Source organism: Ptychodera flava, chromosome 21, assembly GCF_041260155.1.
Source record: "Ptychodera flava strain L36383 chromosome 21, AS_Pfla_20210202, whole genome shotgun sequence".
NCBI lineage: Eukaryota > Metazoa > Hemichordata > Enteropneusta > Ptychoderidae > Ptychodera > Ptychodera flava.
Window position 1 is genome coordinate 14,445,019 of NC_091948.1, and position 20,309 is coordinate 14,465,327.

The window sequence follows — 20,309 nt, forward strand, 5'->3', positions numbered from 1 at the left end:
GATGAGATGAAGTTTTCTCTTCAAATGTAATGTACATACCATCAACTGTTAACTTGGTAACTCTTCCACAAAGCCACCTTGACAGAAATACTGATCACTTAGAAACCTAATCAATACTTACCCATGGTTTCACCAGTTTCAGGGTCAATAATATATCCTGGTCTCTCCCCACAAATTTGTTTGAAGGCAACTATGACCAAGAGATAAAACAAGGTACGAATTAATGAGAGCCCTGTCATCGTGCATCAAGTGTTTTTTCTCACAAACTTATGCATGAAAAGACACATACTCAAGATTTTGGAATAAAAGATTTAGACTGAACATTATCTAACTGTGTCTAACAGTGATTGTTTTATTGGATGCATACAATGTAATTAGCTGGATTATCTCACACCCGATTGTGTTGATTAGCATCTGCACTACCAGTTAAATTCTGAGACCTTGATCTTTCCTTCTGGACACAAATTTACTTCTCATCAAATGGTAATCTGTACAGGGTTCACACACTCTTATTGCATATCAAATCAACAACTGAATAGTGAAAAGCTCCTGCCTTTAATCAAATAAATTTATGGAGCTTGTCACAGGGCTTGCTGAACGGTAGAGTAGTTTAGTCCATTAGTCTCTGTTTGAAGAGGTTAGGACATTCACCTTGAGGCTTGATTAAATACCTGTGATGGCCATGAGTTTTGCATGTCTTTTGTTCAGAGACATAAATACGCAAATATGCATGTCTTTTGGCAGCTGAACACTGTGTGACATATTCTGTATAACATCTGACATCACAAGTCTTTGATATGTTCTTATTGTTTTCTGGAGGTTACATGGACCTAAATACAGAGAACTGTGGATAAAGGGGTCAAAAATGGTCAGTGCTTACGTGTGTAGGGCTGCGGACAAGCCTCACATGGAATATGCCAAGCCACTCCAAGGGCACAACAGCAAACCTTCTTGGTAACATTGAAAGACAATGGATTCTGGCAGAGTTCAGGTAACTCTTCAGTTGCATTCTCATACTGTCTGTAACACACACTGAGTCGCATATCTGAAACAAAGTTCCATTGGCAAGATTATTAAAAGCCACGTCAAGACTTTTTGATCTCGCCAGGCCTCCTCTGTTCCAGTATTTTCTATCTAGGCTTTGGTAAATGTGTCTAAGTATTGTGCTGAATAAAATCGATAATTAAAATTGGAGTAAGCTGAGTTAACTGAGTTAACCAAGCCTTTCAGTAATTGCAAACTACTCTTTTCCCCTCTCCTCTAGTGATGGGATGCCTTTCTTAATGGCAGACTAGTTCCATTCATAAATGTAATGAAAATGAATGGGTAGAACCCTATATTACAGAGAGCTACATCTGATACTCTTGTTTTGTTAATTTCATGATGGTATAAAACTAAAATTCTTCCCATAGAAAAAAAGTCACTGTTTTTGGCATTTTTTTTAATGAATCAAGAAAAACTGCAGTATGCTCTTTAAACCTACCATGTGCTGAAATAATTATGATAGGGTGACAAATAGAACCCCGCAATACTAATACTATTAATTTGTCAGAGCAGCCACAAAGTTGCAGGAATACATTTCTGGTTGGAGCAAAACATCCAGCTACAATAGTACAAAACTGACAAAAGTGATGTCCCAGGATGGGCTTGTACTTTGTCTCTTGACCCCTTTGAGTGCTGTGCTTGTTCCCATCAAAATTTTAGTACAACATTTTTTCCAGTTTTTATGATTTTTTCTGTAATTTTTTGATACTTTTGGACCAAATAGACATCACATTTCATTGACTAAAGTTTGTTATCAAAATTTTGACAAAAACCTGAAAAATTTAACTGGAGTATATTTTCTAAAGGAGACAAAAACTGACTTTGGCGCTCAAAGGGTTAAGATTGCCTGGGAAATGGGGTTACACTGCTTCATCAGGATAGGCAAATAGTTTCCACAAAAATTGTGATATGAAAACCTACATGTATGTACAGTTTAAACAATGTATAAGACCAAAGAGAAAAATTCTCCATAAACATTAATAAAAGCCTTTTTATTTATTTGTTTCGCGTTTTGATAAAGTAGCAAGACAAATTTTTGACCAATTCCAAATGGGTAAGCAAGTGGATAGCTGCAATGTATAAAACCAGTTTATGTCTGTACATGTTATACTAATTCACTGTGATAGATTTTGTTGAAACATTCATGGAGCCATTACATAGCCCAGAGGTCCACTCTGTCATGATGTAGAAAAACAAACTCAGTTACGTCAAAGCAAACTTGAACTTACCCATGCAGTTCTTCCCATCATACATCTCCATCATCATGTGACCCTCAGGACACATACAGGTATAGTCTCCAACTTTGTTTGTGCACGTGCCAGCTCCACAAAGATATGGTGCATTCTCACATTCATTGACATCTGAAAAGGAACAAGTCATTTTCAATGACATAGTCCCCACCAAATATAAAGTTTGTCAATTTGCTACGGTGAATGTGTGGAAATGTGTTTGTTTATAAATGCACTTTCAAGTCAAAAGACCAGTTGTGGAAGATAGTCACAAGGGTGTGTACACACTTTGTCAGGATACAAGCGTTGAAATATGCTGAAACTGCCTTGTGCTCATTTGAGTAAATGAGATGAGAACATGGATTACTTGGTCAGGAAAGGTTAGCAGTGAGACTACAATTGACTTGAAGTTGTATAAATAGGGGATTGAAAATAACCTTGGAATTGTTTTCTTGACCAAATTTAATACAGTTCAATACCAATTATGACTATGTTACACTAGTAACATGTTTTATGTTGCTATAGGTCTTTTAAGGTGGTCAGAAGAAAAAACCCCAAAAATATTCATAAAAAATACAAACTTAAAAGTATCCTGACAAAAGTTACACATTTGAAAAGGACTTGTGAAAAGTACCATGAAACATGTATCAACCTAATCTACAAATTCAGAGTTTTGGCAATTTTACAAATTTTACCTTTTTAACTATTTGCATATTTTTGACAAAAGCATGTTCAATAAACAAATTCACAACTTCACCCTATGCTGCACCTGCACACCTACCATGGGAGCTGTAGTTATTAAGTTTTCCATATGGACATACATACATACATACATACATACATACATACATACATACATACATACATACATACATACATACATACATACATACATACAACATATACATACATACATACATACATACATACATACATATATAATACATATATATACATATACATAATACATACAGACATACATACATGCATACATACATACATACATACATACATACATACATACATACATACACACATACATACACATACAAAAATAAATACAGAATACATACATACATACATACATAACATACATACATACATACAAACAGAGACTTACAGACAGACCATACATACATACATAAATACAAATATAAATGCATAAATTCAGACATACATACAGACAGACAGACATACACACATACATGCATGCATAGAGACATACATGTATGCACATACATACATACAAATAGACATACATACAATATTCAGAAAATTGCATTGCATCGCATTGGATTCCGATTCGTTTTATGATTCAGAAATGTTTACATTGAATAATGAGAAATTGTTACATCATATCACAACAAAATCAACATACATATGTATGCCAGCAATGACATGACAGCAGTAAACAAATACAATGTTGCAAAGTAGAAGTCCTTGTCGTCATTAGTTACCATTGCCACACAGTACAATAATTACCCACAATTCTCTTTGATTTGTATTCTTGAAGGTTACTTATCTCATAACTTTTTCAGTTCTACATATAAGCAATAATGCTCAGCATCATAATAATTTTTAAATAATATCTAGTAAAAGTACGTTTAGATATTTAGGTGAAAGTTTCCAAAAAACCATTGAACAACCACAAAAAGTTACATTCTGTAGGTACTACAAATGCCAAACTTTTCAGGCAGCAAGTAATGACGAACTGAACGGGTTATTCTCTGAGAAAACTAAGAATGCAAATTTCTTTTGTCATTTCCATTGGAAAAATCAATATCTTTTTGTTTCAAAAAACAGGTGCAACTAGTCTCCCTACTTTCCATCACATTATTCTGTATGGCTGAAGACACAATCAGTGAAAAATTTTACGAAAATGCTATCTCCTCTCTCAATCTTGCATAATTTTCCAAATCATTTAAAATGTGAAATTGAGAAGATTGGTGTCCTTAAAAGTACGTTTTCAGAATTTTTACAACTAGTCTATGAATTTGTCTACACATGGGAGACATGGCACAGTACTATAAATTTCCCATAATTCATTGCGATTTGTATCCTCAGAGATTCCCCAGAGAAGTCTACCAGGTCTCCCATGTGTAGACAAATTCATAGACTAGTTGTAAAAATTCTGAAAACGTACTTTTAAGAACACCATTCTTCTCAATTCTCATTTTAAATGATTTGGAAAATTATGCAAGATTGAGAGAGGAGATAGCATTTTTGTAAAATTTTCCACTGATTGTGTCTTCAGCCATACAGAATAATGTGATGGAAAGTAGGGAGACCAGTTGCACCTGTTTTTTGAAACAAAAGGATATTGATTTTTCCAATGGAAATGACAAAAGAAATTTGCATTCTAAGTTTTCTCAGAGAATGACCCCTTCAGTTCGTCATAACTTGCTGCCTAAAAAGTATGGCATTTGTAGTACCTACAGAACATGACTTCCATGGTTGTTTAATGGTTATTTTGAAACTTTTGCTGAAATTTCTAAACGTACTTTTACTGGATATTATTTAACAATTATTCTGATGCTGAACATTAGTGCTTACATGCAGAACTGAAAAAGTTTTTAGAAAAGTAACCTTCATGGATACAAATCAAAGAGAATTGTGGGTAATTTATTGTACTGTGCATGGTAGACTTCCCTAGTGAATCTCCCAGGATACAAATCATAATGAATTATGGGACATATACAGTACCATGTGGCATAGGAGGGGGGTTTGTAAGTCTGCATGTCATAGGTCACCTGGGGTGAGGGTTCAAACCATTAAACAATTAACAACCATTTGAACCTCTCATCACCGTAGTTTGGCTTAATACAGTTGTTATCTGCAGCAAAACAGGATCTGATACAATGTGACATGGGGTAATAGGGTTTCAGTTACAGTATGCACAATTCAATATCATTTAATCAACTGGTTCAGTTCTGTTAGGATGACTTAATTGACACTTACCGATACATACTCTCCCAGTATCATCCAATTTGTAACCCATAGGACATGAGCAGGTGAAACTACCAAAGGTATTAGTGCATGTTCCTCCAATACATGCACTTGTTAACTTTTCACATTCATTGATATCGAAATATGCAGAGGAACGAACTTCAATGGGATTATAATTTTGAAAATGTAATAATCAATTTTTAACATTGATCTACATAACATTGGCCTTAATCTAATGGTTAGAGATATTGGGAGTGAACTTACAAGTTTTAACACTAACTTTTGAATCTAAAGTTCAACTACAGATTTAAAAATCCCTTCACACCATATATCTTAAACTTCACTTTCACTAGTGACATATGTTGATGAATAGTTGCAAGGCAACAAACACCTAGGGCATGTTCCCAGGGTTAGAACAGTATACTTTTGGCTATTCTAAAAATCACATTTCTACATGGGACCCTCTTTATACCCTCTATCTGAAGCAATTCAAGACAGTAACAAAGCTCAAAGCTAAGCTCTAATATGGCAAAATCCTGTACTATGAGGAAGGGTTCATAATCACAAAATTTGACATTCACAGATATTCTGACATGATAGTACGTATGACTTTTAAGTCCTTTGATGGTAACTGTGGATAGATACAGTTTTAAATGGGGTACACTTTGTCCGATGTTCAGAATTGATCATCACAGATTCACATAGAATGTATCAGAAGCATCCTTGTAAACTGTACTTCAAGTTAACGTAATACTATGATAAAACTTCCAGAACTGGTAATAGTAATTGCTGAGATGAATACTCTGGAAAACTATAGGCACAAAATTTAAGTCAAAATTGACATTGTACAACAATGCCTCTAATTATAGAGGTAAACATGTTTGCAATAACCTTACCGCCAATTTCAAGTGTAAAGTCATCCGGCGTCGTGCCACGACCTCGTGGACAAAGCTGCCTATCTTCAGCTGTGAACAAGGACAATGATAGAATATATAAATTCTACACTTGAATTCTTCTGAGGTAAGCCTACATAAGATCTATCAATAAATGCATCATCACATAAAAAATATACCAAGCAAAATCTGTTATAATTATAAACACACGTCTTTTGAAAACTTTTTCAAATACAGATATTGACTATTTCTCCCTAACATTCCAAGTTGCATTATAGATATAAAGTTTTGTATTTGTACCAAACAAAACCAAAAACAAGAATGACAAAAGTAAATAAGGTCTGAAACTTTAGGTACTGGAGGTCAACTTCAGCAACATGCATAGCAAAAACAGCTAGCCACTCTTAGTTTGAGCATAGACAGTCTTCCCCCCTCTACTGTCTATGGTTTGAGCAGGTCTGTTAATATGTAACAGTTCATAAACAATGACAGGAAATGACTAAAGGTCAGTGGAGTTCCTGTTTCAGTCTCTGCACATTTGCAGGATTTCCCTTTTTCTTACCTCCTCATTTGCACATTTTTGACACTGACGTGTTCATTTGAACAACGTCACATTTCAACCCCTGCATCTGCCTGTACACCAAATACTGAGATGGTAGCTTTGGCGGTATGGGAGCCTTTGCGTGTGACGGGCATACATCCGCACATACATATCCACATACATACAGACATACAGCCGCCACCGACTCATCATATAAGCTCTTTTTGGTATTTATATTAATACCAAATATGAGCTAAAAAAATTCTTCTGTGACACGTCCATGTTTAAGTGATTATTACATATTGAAAGGGGGTGAAAAATGTTGACATCTTTTTACAAACTCAATCCTTAAGAAGTTTCATTGATATTTTTCGACTTTTTATCTGGTTTTCCTGTTTTTTCTTTACCTTTTATTTTTCATTATTTTTTTATTATAACTCGAGTAGCATATTCATTTCAGATTATTTTAGATCTTTTACTGTATGCTGCTGGTACTGTACTTCACAGCATCTTCAAATTATTAAACAACTCAGTGACTACTTTATTTGTCCATGGAAGACAGTTACAATTAAGTCCTTCTTCTTTCGCATTATTTAACTGAGTATACATGTGTAGGGAAGTCTGAAGTGCCTTCTTATGTCTTTGGCATTTTAATTTTCCCTTGTGTGCATTCAAACAATGAGTAAGGCTTATGGTAATTAAGTCTTCTTTAACGTCAATTCATAGGGCTTATGAGATCGATGATTATGATAATCAAAGTGACAATTAGATGACAATAGATAATGATGAAAATCATCATCAATATCATCATCATCATTAGTGGTAGTAGTGGCACTTTCAAACTGATCATTTATTCATACTAAAGTCCCTGATCACATAAATACTAAATTTAAAGAGAAGTGAACTCATGATGAACAACACATGTACAAATCAGTGTGATTGTACTCGATTAAAATTCACAAAGAGGAAATCAGTGTGATTGTACTTGATTAAAATTCACAAAGAGGAAATCAGTGTGATCGTACTTGATTAAAATTAACAAAGTGGAAAAAGGTTATTATGGTGCAAAGAAAATGAACAAGGTAGTAGCAGTATTTAGAGGAAAACTGTCTATACACTGAAAAATTATTGTTCATAACTTACTTGAGTTTTATAGCAGGACACGGTTCACAGGGTCTGTCTGCTTCTGCCCAAGCTAAACCAAGCGTACAGCAGCATTCTGCTCTGCTAATATCGTCACCCAATAGAGTAGTACAAACTGAAGTATCCCCTCGCGTCCCTACATAATCCCGATAGCATGTACCAGTTCTAGGATCTGGATACAGTGAGAAAAAGTTTGTGTAAAGTTTAGCAGATATTACAATATCAATGATTAAGAAGAAAGAAAACTTTTTTTTACATTTTTCAAGCTAACATTTCTCACCTATCATGTAACTGCAGCATCTAAAGTCGATAGTTTGGTTAAATAAAAGTCAAATGGAATAGAGCAAAAAAAAAGTAGATCTAAAACTATCTGGCACTTTAAGAACTTCTGCATTATACTTACAGAATACAGAGAAGAAAGAATAATGATTTCAGTATTCTCTATCAATATTCTAGGTAATTTTGCTTTCTTGTCTGATAACAGGCACTTTGAAATTTTCTTCCTTGCCATTTCAAATATGAAAGAAATAAAAGTTCTCCAAAGTATAAAGGCACTCTGATTCTGTATTCTATTTTTTGATGACTTTACCATCAGCATGTACAGTAAGCAATGCAAGTGACTATAAAAAAGGGATATAAAGTATTCTCCACAGTTCTAATTACTGAAGAAAGTCTCTGAACTCTAATCGAAAGGAAATGCAATCTTGACAGAGGACACTTGTGCAAATATTAAAAGAGAAAAAAGAACAATATCAAATGATTGGTTCAAAACTCACCTATGCATCCTGTTCCAACTTCCGCAAGAACAAAGTTGGGAGGGCAGGTACACGTATAGCTGCCAAAATTGTTGATGCAGATGCCTCCTATGCAATATGTGTCTGGATCAGAACATTCATCGAAATCTGGAAGGAAGGAAATTTATTGATAAGATTTCCTGCCGAGGGAAAGGATGTAAAAAGCTGATTGCGTTCCACAGGAAGATCTAAGCTCATAATGAGTTATTTTATAGAACAGAAACTTCCTGCTTGAAATTTGTCATACTTTGTCTCCTTGAACATACTATAAGTTCTTGTTGAAGCACTATTTTTTACATCACAGCATGACATGTAATTGAAACAACGCAGGCAAATATAAATGAGCGCAAACATGCACAAGTGTTTTTGATTATAGGAAAGAATATTTAATGCCCTTGTTACGGTGTGCGGAAGTAACATTACGTACCTGTACAGTTGGCTCCACCATTGTCTAACTCATACCCCACATCACAGTCACACTTGAATTGACCAGGCAAGTTGATGCAGCGTCCAAACACACACAGATTGGGGAAGTCTGTACATTCATCAATGTCTTCAAGACAAAAACACATTTGCAACATTATAGTGATGAGGGGAACAGAAATGTCTGCTCCTTTCTGCTAAATGAAGATCATGAAGACTGACATTAAAAGCAACAGAGGGCAATGACTTTATGGCCAGCATGTAAGTGTAATTTCCACAGCCTTACACAATTCTGCAAATGATAACATCATGTGTGACCCCAAGTAATTTGTACGGCATTGAAATAAAGGAGGAAATTTCTTCAAGATTGAATTAAGGTAGTGTGTTTATTCTTGATTTTGAAAGGCAATGGTTCAAAGTTTCCTTGATTTAAGTTCGGTAAAATTTTAAGTCTTTCAATTTTGAAGTGCAAACTACCTTGAATGTGAGTTTATTGGGCTATTTTAATTGTTTGAGATTCTTTTTCAGAGTGAGTTAATTGGTCTTACCATCACACCTATCCTTATCATCAGGTGCATAGAATCCCATATCACATTCACATTCATATCGTCCTGGGACATTAAGACACTGGCCATTGGTACAGAGGTTGGGATCAAAGGTGCATTCATCAATATCTGAAAGACAAAAGAGGAAGCAACATTTGCTTATCTGACATCCTACCTATGCTTGCCTTTGTAACATTTCCTTTCTGATGCTATTTATAAGTTTATCATCACAAAGAGACAACACCGTTAAAGACATCTCCTCTTGCGCAATGTCATAACAGATTGGGACAGGCAATTTTCAACCACTGTACTATTTGTCTTATAGACTGAAGTACACCAGGCCAGTGCTTGGCTGTATTACAAATGTCTTCCATATAATTTTGATCAAGATTTAGACTACCTTACTGATCCTTGAAATCTTTACAGAAGAAAATGGCTAACTATAAAAAATGTGGTCTACGCTGTACTTTCTGTACAGAGAACACATTAAAGAGAGAATCTCTAACTTTACCTTCACAATCAAAGCCATCCCCTACAAAACCGCTTTTACACTGGCATTGGTAGGATCCTGGTGTGTTCACACAGTTTGCATCATCATGACAGTCATCCGACTCACTGGCACATTCATCAATCTGATGAAGAAATGCACATAAATAGAGTTAGAATGGTTCAGAAGCAGACACCAACAACATTAATGTATCCGTATTATCGAATCATCATGACTTTCTCACATTCTTTATATCTATATTCTCAGTTTCTATCTTACATGAAGACACTGTGATTCAACAAATACAGTTTTTCATTATAAACATTATTGGATCATAGTTTTATAAATAAAGTTTTCCTGAGCACAAGAAGCTTGGCCACTCAACAAAACTTAAATAAGTAAGAAAAGTTAATAACCAACTTTCTATTTGTCGGATGATTACCTGAAAGTTGAAGTTGAAATATTCAGGTTATCTGTCAGACATTGGTTACTTCACATTTTATTCTTACATCCACATACAATCTTTCTTTTAACTTTCTTTCTCTTTGATTATATATTTGTGGAGGCATCATGGGCCAGTGGCTAGAGCGGTGGACTCACGATCAAAGGATGGTGAGTTCGAGCCCCGGCATGGCTGTGGTGTTGTGTCCTGGGCAAGGCACTTTATTCCTCATTGCTTCTCCCCACCCAGGAGTGATGGGTACCTGGTAGGACAGTGGTTGTTATGTGTGCGTTTAGCTCTGCTGCGCTTATTGGCTGCACATGTGAGCTGTTGTTTGCTCCCCAGGGAGTTGAGTGGTATCATATTAGGTCCAGTGACCAGGGGTAATAATAATTGTAAAGCGCCTTGATCACATCTACTTGTGGATATGTGCGCTATATAAGAACCAAATATTATTATTATTATTATTATTATTTGCACTAATTAAAAAATACATTCTCAGCATACTGCAAAGCCGGACAGCTACTGATTACTCACCCACACAATTGACTCCATCACCAATGAATCCAGGACTGCAATTACATTTGAAAGAGCCCTTGGTGTTGGCACATTCTGCATTTATTGCACAGTTATGTACACCTAATTCACACTCATTGTTGTCTGAGAAAAAAGCAAACACAGAAAGAAATTAATCAATCCGTTTTGGTATTAGCAACAAAGATTACATGGAGATATACTAGTGGTACATCCTTCTGTCTTTCATACTTTTCTGTCTCAGCATTACGATTTGTCCGCAATCTATCCTCCAGTGCACACATGTACATCCAGCTACTGTTTTAATTTTTAGCTAGACACTGGACAACCTGACCATCTCTTCACCAAATTTGCAGGATTATTCCCTTAGAACATTTTCTAATCCATATGAGACATACACTATATTGAGTTCTCTGTTGCATATTAAATACATTATGCTGCGTGTATGGAAATCTTTATGCACATACTGTTATCAATTTTATGCCTCCTAACCTAGACAGTACAATATTCTTTTGCTGTCCAATAATTTGATGATGGTATTGTGGACAAGTTAAATAATGAGTGTTACATACCAACACATCCCATTCTGCCAGGTTGCAGAGAGTACCCTTGATCACAGAAGCACATGAATGACCCTTCAGTGTTTTTCACAAGTTCCATCAAGACACAGATTCCCTGGGAAACTGCACTCATCAACGTCTAAAAAGAAAAAGAAATAAAAACCATTGCCTTCAAATGGGCAATACTTGTGGTACGATATTAATTCAACTTTTTTATTGTAGATGTTTAATTCATGTCTTCACTGATGGAAGCATACGAGGAAGTCCGGAATGCTAGAAAATGTAGTTATAGGTTCCTCATATTGTTTACAGGGAAGATAGTCAGCAAACTTCTATAGGTAATTGGCTAGATTACCCACTCGGAGGACATCTCAAAAACCCACTACAGCTAATTTTGACATCTTATTCATTAACCTCAGGTGATTTACATTTCCCTATTCGTCATTTATGAAAAGTGTAACTCCATATTAGCTTACCAAGACAGCTCTGCAGATCCTCTGACGGTCGGAATCCATCATAACAAGTACACTCATATGCACCTGGAACGTTCTCACAGATGCCACCTGGTCCACACACACCTCAGGACCACGAATGCATTCATCCACATCTAAGCAATGGGTATGGAAAAAGAAAGGCAAAACACTGTAGCTATAAATAGGTGAAACCTAAATTTCAAATGAACAGGCAGTGCAGTACAAACAAAACCACATGCAGAAACTTACACTGAACTACGGATATGTTTATCTGTCTGTATTTGTTTGTATCTCTATAAAACATGACTATTTCCTCTGCTCCTGATAAGAAAATGCATGTAAAATCAAATGTCAAATGTTTTTCTTTCAATCATACACCATTCTTCATCGAAGAGACACTCACCAAGGCAATCTTTTCCGTTTTCCATCAGCATGTAGCCATTATTGCAACTGCAATCAAAACTTCCCTGGATATTGACACAGTTCATTTCACAGCCTCCATTATTGATAGCACACTCATCCAGATCTGTAACAGTAAAGAAGCAGACAAAAACTTTCTTATAAACTCAGTATCCACATGGGCACTGACCACTCCACAAGAATTATTTCACACATGGTTACAATGTACCTCCTGTCCAAAGTCATCGCACTGATACATTTTTATCATCAAAGAGATCTACCATTTTGTGAAACTTAAATTCAATACCTAATTTTTGTATCATCCAACAGTGTTACACTGCAGATATATTCCTGCCAATATCAGACACATGCTGGTAAATCCTACAGTCACCTCTACCATTACTGAGATGTTGTTGTACAGTAGTACATGCTAGTGTATAATGATAATGAGAGACTTGAAAAATAAAGTTACTTTTCATATCTGTGATCTGCTGATATCCATGTATCGTGTAAAGCAATATTTTTCATGTAGGATAATTGTAGCCCCATGAACTGTTGCTTTTTGCACTCTTTGCTACTAGATGGTTTGAAATAAAATGCAACTTATGTAAAAGTGCTTACTGAAGTGTGACCACCAAAATCTTTTTCAAATATTGGTGATGAATGCACAACTTTGACTTAAGGTAAAGGGCGACGAATTCGGACGCGCACACGCTTTTGAACGTTTCTGCGCAGATTTACTCCAGCCTGTGCAAATGGGTTATTTTGTAGCACTTGTATTTAACATCACCTGTCATTGTTGAAATTGCGCTTTTACCTAATTTTTTGACCCAGTGTCTTAGAAATACATGTGACCTATAACCTTGTCATATTTTGACCCCCTAGGAAGCTGGTTTTTATTCAATATGAGCGAAAAATTAACATTTCTCTCCCATTTGTATGGCGCAAATTACCCATTCACCTGGAGATATTGTAAAAAGTAGCGTGGTGACACCCTTTTATTAAAAGTGTAAACTGAATGGTATTATGTCAGGTGTTTATTTGCCAAGTTTGGTCAAAATGACACCATTCAAAGCGACAGGAAAAAAGTTCGAAAATTATGTAGTGATATAATTTCGATATCGTCATTTTGTAATCGATACTTGTGTTAAAATTTCTTCACAAACATCATGAAAACTATACATTCGATAGATATGGATCTTAAGTCTTGGTATTTATTAAAATTAACTCATTTGCTAAGCGTTTTATAATTGCTTTCTTTAGTTTAAGTGAATTATATCATTTTTATGTATTTCTAACGACGCCATTTTAACGTCCGTTTCCATGGAAACGAGCGTGGTGACCCCCATTTTTTATTTCATTTTTGTACTTGCACAACTTCCAAGAATATTTGTGTAAAGTTTCAAGAAAATGACACCACAACTTAATTTTGATGTGATTCGTAGTACTTCACCTTAAAATGCACAACACATAATTTTCAAGTTGCAAATAATTTACGAGTAGGCACCAGACTTAAATCAATTAAGGCAATCATCAAGGATTGAAACAGCAACACTTTCAAAGACAATGCGACTAAATACAGGTCATTGCTGAAGACACAGTCCCCGCTCATACCATTAATTGACATGCACATGCACACTACAATACAATCACCACGGCCCAAAAGTATGCCTCAATGTACGGTACTCCGTGAAGCATAATTTCTATGGAACAGCGCTCTCAGCCGGTCGCTATTCACAACAGCGAACATTGTATCAATTTATTTTCAATAGATTATCGATCGAAAATCTGTTTGGGCACCGCTTGTGCCGGGCGCTCGTGTGTTGAGGTCACGTCATAAACATTTCCACAATAACCCGTATATTGACTTATACACTTTAACATCAAGGTATCCGTTGGTTTCTTGTACTGAAATTAAATCGACGACACTTTTTTCAGTTTTGGTGATACTTTTACGTACGTTTCAGCACATTTTGGCGCAATTTGGCGTAGTTTGGCGCCATTGTGAACGGGGAACTACACGCAAGTGAGCGAGACAACAATGATCATTTTGGAAAAAGGATATCCATCGATAACGTTCACTGCACGATTACAGTGGAGACTCTACGCCCGTTCGCCTCTGTTCTGTGTTATTTTTGCAGTTTACTGGAATTTTCATAGTTGATATTCGCCAAAATTTGGTATAAATTACAACAACCTGACTGGTATTTGGTCTGTACAATTTAAGAGACGCTAACCGATTAAAATGGGTCAATATTAGACCCTGATTCTGCATATGCAAACGCCGTAAGATCGCCATTTTATTGAGGGCAAGAGCAAAAATTCAGCGATCAGAAAAATAAAATGCAACTAAAACAAGTTTCGTCGAGAAATTCAAAAATTGTATATATATCAAGAAAACACCGTGCCACTTTTACTATAAGTGGTTCAGAATTGAGAAATTTGAACGAGCGAAAGTTGTACGGTCTGTTCAGTACATTAAACGCCATTGTTTTCTATGGGAAATCGAGCAGATTAGACACATCGTAAGAAAAATACATCTGAAAAACCGTTGGTTTAACTTTTTCATTTCGCTGTTATTTTTTATAATAGTTGGTATGACACATATCATGAAGGGTAACTAAAACTCTATGGTTTTATTTTTTTGAGTTTTGCTCTTATTTTTATGAAATGACGAGTTGAAGATCATTTTGCTGTTGACTGTGTTTTTACTTGATTTTGCATTTTGCATATGTCTGTTATCGCTTACGTATTTTTGGAATTCCCTTGTGAAATTCTTCCCAAAATATTGTAATTGTAAGGGCAGCATATACGGGAAATAGGACCTGTTGCTCTTTCATTAATATTTAGATGTGCAGCAAGGAAATACGGCGAAATTTTCAACATGACGCGGGAGGTGAAATTGACTCTCTGAACGCGCACTCCACGTATGTGTGGCGAAAATTCGGGACGCTATTACCGTACAAAATGGGGCGCCTTTGGGCCGTAGTGAATGTATGTGTACCAACATTGAACGAAATCGGTTTGGGATAGTTGAGTTATGGTTCAAAACATGAAAAAATCGTAACAAAATGGCCGCCCGGCGGCCATATAGGATTGTATCACAATAAATTGATGTCCATATATATGTCATAGTACTTTATCTGTATACCCGAAATCGGTACAGGGATAGTTGAGTTATGGTTTAAAAATAGGAAAAATTTGCAACAAAATGGCTATATTGGATCATATCGCAAACTAAATTGACATGCATATGTATGCCACAGTACTTTATCCTTGCACACAGTTTGAAAAAAATCAGCTCAGGGGTGACAGAGAAACGGCTGTTGACAGACGGCTGGACAGACAGACGGGACCTAATTATCTATAAGTCCCCGCCGGACTGCATCCTCGGTGACTAAAAAAGAAACCAATGCATAACTCCAAAGATTTGTTGGTATGCAAATAGATGCAGATAATGGGGCTTTAAGTGCTATCATGTAAGTATTACATCAGACTGTCTGACAATGGTTCATAGCAATATCATGTTCCGTAAAGTTTAACCTAAGTAGGACATGAATCCCTTTGCATAACATGTTCATTACATTCATACCAAATAAGTGTATGCATGCATACATACCTTCACAGGACTGACTGTTAGCTGAAGGCGTAAATCCAGGGTCACAGATGCACTGGAAGCCACCGAAAGTGTTGTGACATCTACCATTAGAACAGATGCCTTGGGTTGTGGAACACTCATTGACATCTGATGACATAAAATAGGAAGGTGAAGGTCTTTTCCAAAAAGTTTGAATATATATTATTGATTTGAATGTTCTATATGTTAACATACGAGATCAGGAAAACTAAATAAATGTTCTTGAAATAAAACAGTCAGCATTAGTATGCTAATTAAGTGACAGCTCAACAAGAAATAACAGTAGAAACATTGGCTGGGTGTCAGAACACTCTGTTCATCTGCTCCTTGATGAAATATGTTACAATCATGCCACTTTCAAGTTGCGCACTTCTGATGACAGCAATGATTTCAACCAAATTTATCATTGAAACTACATGTATGAGGATCATAATCCTTCAGCATTGCAAACAGACACGAAATCAAAACAAATCTCATCAAAGCAGTTTTTTTCCCAGTATTTTTTTTTTAACTGTATGAGTACAATGATGAGTATTTTGCAGTTTGCCAGAATTGAAACCAGACAAATAACTCTCAGTAATAGATAAAACACTAATGGGAAACTGGGTAGAAGTGATAGGACACATGTCTCAGTCACTTAAGAGAAGCTAGTGATAACTCACACCAAGTTCAATTACAATAGACTCACCAATGCAAGACCTTCCATCAGCAGACACTTGCCTGCCATCAGGGCAGATACATTTAAAGCTTCCAATGCTGTTGATGCAGTCACCCCCTCTACAAAGACCAGGAGACCGCTCACATTCATTGATATCTGCAAGAGCGAAAAAATGATACAGAAATGAAAGTCTTTAGTATACCCATACAAGTAAATTCTTGTAAACAATTCAAATGTAGGATGCTATTAGAGACTTTTACATTCTCATGAGATAACAAGGGATACATAATGACTGTTACATGATATTTTTCCAAAGTGCTTCCAAATTAATGAAGAGATAACTTGCACATGAAAATAAAGTAAGTGGTTTCCACTGTGACTTTAACGTTTGAAGCCCATAAAGACTATTACTATTAGACTACAATGATTGAATAAAATTTTCTTCTGCAAGACAAGCATTTGGGATTATTTGTGAAAATGTGACATTGTTTTCAGACAAATCCTTACTTGATACGTGCTAGTTTTCAGGCATGGTAATATTATTTTACAAACCTATTTTTTGCAAACTTGTGAACATTTGAGTATTTAAGAAATGAGTAACTTACCCATGCAGACTTGCATCATCATAGTTGATTCAAACCCTTCATCACATTCACAGAGGAAGCTACCAGGAGTATTCACACATGTGCCATTTCCGCAGATGCCTCTCGTGATGCGACACTCATTGATATCTGGGAATTAAGATTGGTTTAGAAAACATAGTCATTGAAGACTCAATGGAAAATTTTGCTATACTTGCTTACCCTAACCCCTTTGTGGTTGATTTAACACTCAGATGAATAAAACAGCATCACAGATGTAACAATTTACATCTACAACAGAATCGATCACACATACACGAAAGCAGTATTTATTATTATTACAAGGGCCCTTATTGGATAATAAACAGCCTTTCTCTCCAAATGCAAAATATTATCCAATGGCACGATGAGTGGCATACAGATCGGAACTACAAAGTAAGCAGTGGCAGACAACAGCGTTGTCACGATTTTGGATAATGTTGTACGTCGTTGGTGACAGACTCATAAAAGACAGTCAAATTTCTAATAACTAGTGAACATAAGCCACTTGCAATATATCACTAATTTTTCCTATGGAAATATCATATCAAAAGCAGAAGTTGAGGTATCGGCAGTGAAACTCGCCACAGAGTTCGTGTTTAGTGACGCGGAAGAATGCATGGGCCATAAGTAGGATAGTCACTGACATAGTTCAAATATTGATTCGGTGTTTACAGAATGAATCATGACGGTACATCTACAGGACTGCTATTACTTCCAAAGTACTACATTTATTCTTTGAGCTGTACCTATCAATTTCACAATCAGCTTTATTGGAAATAAGTCATATACAATTGGTGAAGAGTACAATGTGACTAGCAAAACTGTTTGTAATGTACCAACTAGATAATACAGCAAGAGTAGCTATCAAAACTGCCCCCTCCCCCCCCAAATGAAAGCATCAAGTAAATGATGAACAGGAGACTTACCGGAGCAGTTCATGCCACTTGGATCTAGAGAGAACCCACTCATGCATTCACATTTGAAACTACCAACTGTGTTGCGGCATATCCCATTGGCGCATAATGATGGAAACGTTCCACATTCATTGACATCTGGTGAAACAGAGTATATATCAAACGTGGCAGAAAATCACAACAACATCCAATGCAAACTATCCAGTACTGTCTTGGTTGTGTTAGCATCGATACACATGTATAATGTATACATATAACATAGTGATGCAAACAAAGTTACATATCCCTGAGATATGACTTTGCATAAATGTAATTTATATTAGTGAAACTGATTTGCAACACAGATTTGAACATGGAAATGTTGGCAAAATTCGGGTTACACAGCAGCATTCAATATGTGATTGGTTGCTAATGCTGACAAAGCATTCTTGCATCCGAAAATTTGTATAATTTCCAAAGCTTTTTTAGAATTTGGACCTTGTATCAATTAAAATCTACAAAATGTCCAATTGTAATGATCACTCTCGGTTAAAAACTAAAACATACAGCTCCCCCGTTACATTCATTTGCAAAAGTTACAGTACAAAGCTGATGCAACAATGCGTACATTCGTATAAATTACTGTACAAGATTGTACCGCTTCAAACTTTCATATGATTGCTGTCTTATCAAACAAATAACAATCACTTTTAAATTCATTCAAATTTGCAATGTGAATGTGAGAATAAACAGATAACAGGTGCAAAAAGCTAAGTTCTCCAAAATTAATGAAACCCAAATGAATATCTGTATATCAAGCACATTTGCCAAGTTTTATCCTTGTGCGAACTAAGGTTTAATAAGTGGCTCAAATTTCTGCAGAAAGTGACCCATGGAATTGACAAAAGCAGGTTTACCTGTGACAAGTCGTTTTTCTTCCTTCATTATCACAGAGATCGGGCGAACATCAGCAAATCCTGGGCCCCTTGGGCATATCGCAGTATATTCATCTGTTGAGATAAAATATGCAACATTGCTCATCACAGTATTAAATCAAAAAGGTAAAATATAAAATTACAATCCTGACCTTCAGCATTCCATATATGTAGTCATAAAAGATGTATACAACATACTTTCAAACAAGTATTGAACTGTCAACAATGCTCAACTTCAGATTGAGAAAAATAAAAAAAAGGATAGTCTAAGGCAATGTAAAACATATGCAAAAAGAAATCCACATTAAAGAGTGCCGGAAGGACTTTTCATTGATGGAGACACAGTTATTGCTTCATGTAGAAATAAAGACTCACTGGTTCCTTTCAGTGGACACAGTTCACAAGAAGCACCCCATGCAACACCAATGGTACAACAGCATTCTGACTGCCTGTAAAGACCACGCAGCCCATTTTCACAGGATGATGTTTTCTCATTGTAGCTGAGACTACAAACGTCACTTCTGAGATCTGCATCAAAAACAGGGATGTAAGAGATTGTAAGAAAGTACACTCAAAATTTAAAATAACTTTGTTCTTCATTTGCAGCAAATTTAAGTGAGAACATCTAAAGAATCTCTCATCAAGGAAAGGTTGGCTCACATTAATAATTTTAACACCTGTACTGTACACTATGCCATTCCAAACTTTAATTGGTAATACATGTCACATTGAAATGATAGGAAAAATTGTTAACCCTGGTGATTAAACATTTCACAAACTAAACACATAAACCTCGAGGTACAATAGCCAACTGTCACTCTCTTGTAATGAAAATGAGTGTTCTATATGTATGACACCTGAAATTTTCAAACACATAACACATTTATGTAAATTCGCAAAAAGAAAGAACCTTACCAAGACACCTGGATCCTGTAGTGTCCAGAGTCAGACCAAAATCACACATACAGTTGTATGAACCTTCAGTGTTTTCACACTGTCCATTTAGACATGCCATTGGGTTGATTTCACATTCATTCACATCTGAATGGAAAGAGGATTACAAAGCGATACTGTCAAAAACAAACAACATGAATTTTGATGCGCATTTAT

General features: G+C 35.8%; 1 protein-coding gene across 1 annotated transcript in view; it reads right to left on the bottom strand.

Moving 5' to 3' along the window:
• The window catches only part of LOC139122154 (fibrillin-2-like), a 66,675-nt gene that overhangs the window by 42,276 nt on the left and 4,090 nt on the right, over window positions 1–20,309 (bottom strand). Inside the window, 21 exon segments of the mRNA XM_070687572.1 lie at window positions 122–190; window positions 881–1,045; window positions 2,274–2,405; window positions 6,116–6,184; window positions 8,573–8,698; window positions 9,018–9,143; window positions 9,562–9,687; window positions 10,070–10,190; window positions 11,029–11,147; window positions 11,594–11,666; window positions 11,668–11,720; window positions 12,058–12,142; window positions 12,145–12,188; window positions 12,458–12,580; window positions 16,073–16,198; window positions 16,779–16,904; window positions 17,354–17,479; window positions 18,298–18,423; window positions 19,182–19,274; window positions 19,575–19,727; window positions 20,115–20,240. Coding sequence (XP_070543673.1) covers window positions 122–190; window positions 881–1,045; window positions 2,274–2,405; window positions 6,116–6,184; window positions 8,573–8,698; window positions 9,018–9,143; window positions 9,562–9,687; window positions 10,070–10,190; window positions 11,029–11,147; window positions 11,594–11,666; window positions 11,668–11,720; window positions 12,058–12,142; window positions 12,145–12,188; window positions 12,458–12,580; window positions 16,073–16,198; window positions 16,779–16,904; window positions 17,354–17,479; window positions 18,298–18,423; window positions 19,182–19,274; window positions 19,575–19,727; window positions 20,115–20,214 — 2,281 coding nt within the window. The 5' untranslated portion in view covers window positions 20,215–20,240.